Here is a 6,000-nt window from a genome sequence, read left to right on the forward strand (position 1 = left end):
CCTTTGAGGCCAATCATACCCAATCATTGATCAGTTCCTGCAGGCTCCACCACGGTCAGGACAGAGAGCCCCCATCCCGTTCATCTCCCCTCCCCACCACCCTCCCTGCCCTGCGCTTGTTCCCTCCAGCTCCACAACTCCCACCCACCACTGCCAGACTTCCACTGTGTTCCCTGGAACCACACTGCCTTGTAAATGGAAATCCCGACATCCTCACCTTTCCACAAAGTGCCTGGGGCACCTCCTCACTCTACTGAGACCTGGCTCCCCTCTCTCTGGCAAACACGCTGCCCTGCACCTACACGCTTTCCAGGTGATCACATGGAGAACTGTTTTTTTTATGCCTGAGTCTCCCTGAAAAGTCTTTCCCTCTACCTCACCCTTTTTCATTTGGCTGAATCCAACTCGTCCTCCAAGAAGACAACTCTCCTTTCTTAAAGAAACCTCACCTGATCTCATGGTCCTCCCCACACTCACCACCACTATGGTTGACACCACTCCTTTGTATCATCATAGTATTGATAATCATCATTTTCTCTCCAGCCCACATTATCTCTCTCACTCTGCACACAGAAAAACCTTTTTAAAATAGTATTTATGTATCTGTATCCCCCACAGAACTGTGAGCTCCTTGAGGGTATAAGCTGTTTCCTAGTCACCCATTGCTGGCATGTACAGGTGGTCGATAAATGTTTGTTGAATGAATGAATGAAAATCTACATCCCTGACTTGAATAAATGAAATGAATACATGGGGATGAAGTGGACATTTTTTCTTTATTCATTTTTTCACCAATCTGTACCTACTTGCTATCAAACAACACAAAGATATGTTCAAAGAAACATATCTCTCCCCTTTCCTATCCTTAACTTTGACTTTTTTATCCTTGGCTTTTTTTTTTTTCCCCACCCTTGACTTTTTTAACCACTGATAAATGCTTGGTGTGTACTGTTCTATGATTTTCTCTCTGCTTCTGGTACATAGACATACTCACACTGAGAGATTTTTCTCAACTTACAGAACTGGGATCATACATTACACAAATTTTATTATAAAACTTGCTCTTTTCCCTTAAGAATGTATCATGGCCATCACTCCAGACCAACACATAGGAACCTAAGTTATTCTTTCTAATAGTTGCATAGCAGTCTATAGAATGGACGTGCCATCCATTAGTCATTCATTCACCAATGGGTGAGCATCCAGGTTGCTCCTAGTTTTATGGAAATTCTGAAAACAAAGATAGCAGGACTGATCTAACATTTCTAGGGCATACATTCTTTGAGTTATTTCTCTGCCTGTGCAATGGACTCTGTCCTCACACACCTAGGCCCATTTTCTCAAGATTCAAGCTTCTGAAAAGCTAATAGGCTCATGAGTGATCTCTTCTGTGCCCAGCGCCTGTTACCTGCCATGTATCTTATACCAAATAGATATTTAACATTTATTGAACTGAACCAAAAGCTAACCAGATAAAAACTGCCATGCTTAATTCTGAGGATTTGGTAGGAAGGGAGTAAAAATAGGAAATTTTCATTTTTAACTCCATATACTTTGGATTTTTAACATATTACTTTATAGTTAAATACATACATTAATATATTTTGACTATATTAATATGTTGATAATAAAATTTAATACATTACTTGTATAACTCAAAAACAGCTTTCTTCAAAACTTGCTGGATGATACAGAACCCTGAATTAGAAGAAACAGTAATTCAATAGCTCCGAAGTCTGCCTGTACATAAGAACCAACTGGGGCTTATTCAAAATTCAGATTCCCAGGCCTTTCCCTGAACATTCTGATTCAGTAGATCTGAAGCAGAGCCCTGATATCAGTATGTTTAATAAATACTCCAGCTAATTCTTTGATCCTGCTCTCACCTAATGGTCCTTAAGAGTTACCTGGGGAACTTTTTACATAGTATATCGATTTTGGGCTCTACCTTTAGAGTTTATGAGCCAGTAGTCCTGGAATAAGGCCTGAGAATCTGCATTTTTAAAAGGCAATCTAGATGATTCTTCCCAGATTTGGAAACTCTATTCTAAGTGTTATAATTTCCTCTAGTTTATCAGTTCAAAAATCAAGACATGATAGCTCCATTTTTGTCCCTAGTAGTGAAAATACAACTCCAAGTTAAAAATTTTTGATGAGAATATTCTAAAAGACCACAGGATGGGGAATGTCTTAACTTGCCTGATCATGGAATTTAAGAATACTTTTTTACTGTTAGTTTGGATAATGAGTTAAATTTTAGTACTCTGTTTAAATCTTAAAAAGAAGATGAATTCAAAAATATTTTTCACTCTAAAATTTTTTAATAAAATTACTCTTCTTATGAGAGTCAACTGATTTCAGTGTTTTCAATTTTTAAAAAATATTTCCACCGCACCATAACCAACAGGTCTAGATGTTAGAAATAAGCAGGGATCGTTTTTGTATTAATGAGATTCATCTTTCCAAGTATCTAAAGACCATCTAATGATAAGTTAGATACTTAAGTAGACACATTAACTTTCTGACCCTAAAGGTTTATCTCTACTTCCAGGAATAGAGATGAAAGCAGCCACTAAATTAGAAAAGGAGAGTAAAGCTCAGTTCTGAAAACATGTATTATAAAATAATAAATCGTAAACAGACATTTTTCCATATGAGCTTAGGCACTCTACTAATCATTCAGATTTTTTTTTTTACGGATTCCTAAAAATAAAAGTACTTCATAAAAACATAAGAAAAATCCTCAGTCATTGGTAACACCTAGGAATTTTCAGTCCTCACGACTAAAGTAGGAGGTAACAGAGTGGGAATACCAATTTAACAATGTCAAGGGTCAATGGCCTTGTATCCCTCACTTGGTCATTACCAAATGTCCCTGAAGAAGTTCCCAAGTGTACTGGGAATTCCAAATTACTTACCAAGGCCAATTCCTTTCAGTCTCAAATACAGAGCATTTTCTCTCTCTTCTTAGTAAATCAGTGATCGGGGTGTTTATTATAATATTCAAAGGATGAGTACTAGAGAGGCAGTAAAACAAACTGGATGTGCTCAGAAGTCAGACAGACCTGGGGAGAAATCAGGATCTGCCACCTAACAACTGTCTGAACTCAGGCAGGTTACATGATCTCTGAAAATCAAAGTTCCTTCATCTGTGAAATGGGGAGGTAATGACAGTATCTACTTGATACAGTTACTGTGAGGGTTCACTGATATAATATATAAAAAGCGCCTGACACATGTAAGTATGCTGCAGCTGATATTTATCATGTTTTCTTCTCCCTCTGCAATATTAGTCAGACTTCAAACTGTTAAATGCAAGATTATCAACATAGACTTTGAAGGGGAGACAAGACGGCTGAGTGAAATGTCTGTGTCTGACTTCAAATCATGCTGCTTGAAACCAGGTTCAAGAAGAAATCTTTGAGAACCAAGTCCCAACTCAGGGCCCTAGCCTCTGAATCACTGGTGCCATTTTCATGTCATATCCTCAGATAAACCACAGAGACCTTGTACTAGAAGGGTCTAAAGACAAGGTGAAACTGGGGGGATTACCTAATGAACCTGATGCTTCCTAGGACATACCAGGGTTCCCAGGAGTTACTTGGCTCCTACAGTGTGCAAGGTTCTGTGTACTAAGAGGTTTGGGTGGTGTACAGCTGCATCAGAGGTGGACTCTGACCACAGGGAGTTTTACAACCTAGGAGACAGTCCCCACGTGTTCCTTGTGTCTAGCACAGAAGTCAGGAAGACAAGCACAGTATGAGACCATAGTTCAGAGATTATGCAGCTGGAGTCACTCAGAAGATCCTGTAGACACACCCAGCACCCCATGAACATATCCGGTCCACCCTCTTTTCTCTCTCTCTCGTATGCAGAAGTTATTAGGCAGGTAGCACTTCAGGGCCCCATATCACCTCTGTAGCCCAAAATCTACGAATGCAAATTCTGTCGTTCCACCCAGCCCATACCACTCCATTTCCAGGTACAGAACCAACCAACCATGTTGCCAGACCAACAAAGACCAGTTTCCTTCAAAAGAAATTTAAACATTTTGGATAGAATTCACTCATTACGTGCCCCAGAATGAACCTTGAAAAGCCGCACTTAATTATCCAGCACGTGTTATTAAATTCCTCAACTCCCCTCAAAAAGCAGGGTTAACCCCTCAGAATTAAAATTAAAAAACAAAAACAAAACAACTTTGCAACTCCTTAATGCTTCAGGGTACCAAAAGGGGTGGTACTTACTGCTTTGCAAATATACTTTCTAAAAATAATCAATATTTTCCTTAAAGGCTTATGACAAAGAAACCAAGTCACTTCGTTTCACTTGCTGGCAAGCTGCACAATGACTAGATCTCTTTAATATTTCGCTCATAGTAGCAGCCACTGAGTTATGACTAACCCACTCTCCCAGCATCACCACTGGCTCCAGATGGCAAGAAATACATTCCCTTCACTCTTGCCTGAAAAGCAATCCTGATATATTTTTTTTTCCTCTCGCCCAGTTTCACCTGCAGTAACCGTTTCACTCCAGAAAGAAACGGCTGAGAGTGAGGGGAGGTTCATGCCAAGAGGAGTACAGGTAGGGGATTTACTTTTTTCTTTTCCTTTTTAATGGGGTGTAAGCACTGCAGCTTTAAATCTTACTGCATCAAGCCTTGGATTCCTTCCATAACCAAGCTGCAAAATGGTAACAAGAAAGGAGGCAAAAAATACCTTTTCCTCCCTCAGGGTCGGCCCTTCGGGCCGCTCCCCAGCAGGACAGGCAGGGGCGAGCCCATCCCCCACGCCCTCCTGACCAGACGCGCGGCTGGTACAGGTGAGCGGGACCCGTCCTTGGCCCTCAGGCTTCGCTCACATCCGGGGACCAAGGTCAAGGGCGAGGGCTTCCTTCCACCCTCCGGCCGCCCAGAGCCCAGGGATCCGATGCCAAAGTTTTAGGCCGGGTGGGAGCCGGCGCGGCTCTCGCAGCCCCTCTCCCTCCCGCACCTGCCCGGCCCGCCCTGGTCCGCGCCCTGCCCCGCCGGGCCGGGCGCGAGGTCCGTGGGCCGTGCCCACCTGGTCCCCACTCACCCCTGGCGGACATGGTTCAGGCAGCAGGAGCCGAAGCAGGGAAGGCGGAGGAGACACCCGGCAGGGCGTGAGGAGAAAAATACCCCGGTAACGCACACGGCGCACCGGCGCCCGCCCGCCCGCGTGGGGAGGCGGCTGGCCGCGCGGGGACGCCGCCCGCAGGACACCTGGGCGCCGCTGGGCGCAGCGCGGCCGGCGGGCGGGGACGCGGTGACCGCGGAGACCGCCGGGCGCGGCAGCGCTGACAGCCCGCGGCCCGCGCTGGGCGGGGCCCGCCTCCCGCCTCCCCCGCCCGCCCGGCCCACGGGGTCCGGCGGCCGCGGGGACGCGCCGCCCGCTCTGCCGCGGCGCCAGACCCAGCTTTTGTCCCCCGCGAGCGAGGGGCGGCGTGCGGTGAGGGCTGCGTCTCCCCGCCCCCGACCCGGTTCTTATTTTAAAAAGGAGAAAGATACACATATGTGTATAGACATGTGTGTAAAGGTATATATAGTACTAATAACAGTGTTGTGTTATGAGTGGCTTTCCAGCCTCGTGCTTTGGTCTCAGGGAAAGAAAGCGAGAAAGAGCTGGTCTGTTGCCTCCGCTACGTGATGCCCTGGACGGGAGGGAAAGACCTCGGTTGCCTGAGGGGCTCGGCCCTCAGTGGAAGGAAGGCCTTGGGCGGTCAGCACGCTGGTTAAGGCAAAATTAGAGGGCCATGAGCCCCTTCGAAGTTGGCTGGGTGGGATGGGCAGACTTCTCTTCCTGGGACCCTGGAGGTAAGCCCTGGAGAGCAGGGCTGGCCCAGCGCAGGGTCTCCTGTCAACTGACACTCAAGGAATGGCTGTAAACACATCCGATTCCCTGTATCAGCTCTGAAGTGTCAGGGCTGGACTGGGCTGGGCTGGAGAGTAGGGCGAACACCCCCAAAAAAATCCGCTTTTTC

At 45.6% G+C, this 6,000-nt stretch overlaps 1 protein-coding gene across 1 annotated transcript in view; it reads right to left on the reverse strand.

Annotated features, from left to right (window-relative positions):
* The window catches only part of ABLIM1 (actin binding LIM protein 1), a 282,485-nt gene extending 277,240 nt beyond the window's left edge, over positions 1 to 5,245 (reverse strand). The window contains exon 1 of the mRNA XM_064488460.1: positions 5,076 to 5,245. Coding sequence (XP_064344530.1) covers positions 5,076 to 5,088 — 13 coding nt within the window. The 5' untranslated portion in view covers positions 5,089 to 5,245. The remainder of the gene's footprint in view (positions 1 to 5,075) is intronic.
* Between the last annotated feature and the right edge of the window lie 755 nt (positions 5,246 to 6,000).

The sequence above is a fragment of the Camelus dromedarius genome, chromosome 8 (assembly GCF_036321535.1).
Source record: "Camelus dromedarius isolate mCamDro1 chromosome 8, mCamDro1.pat, whole genome shotgun sequence".
Lineage (NCBI taxonomy): Eukaryota > Metazoa > Chordata > Mammalia > Artiodactyla > Camelidae > Camelus > Camelus dromedarius.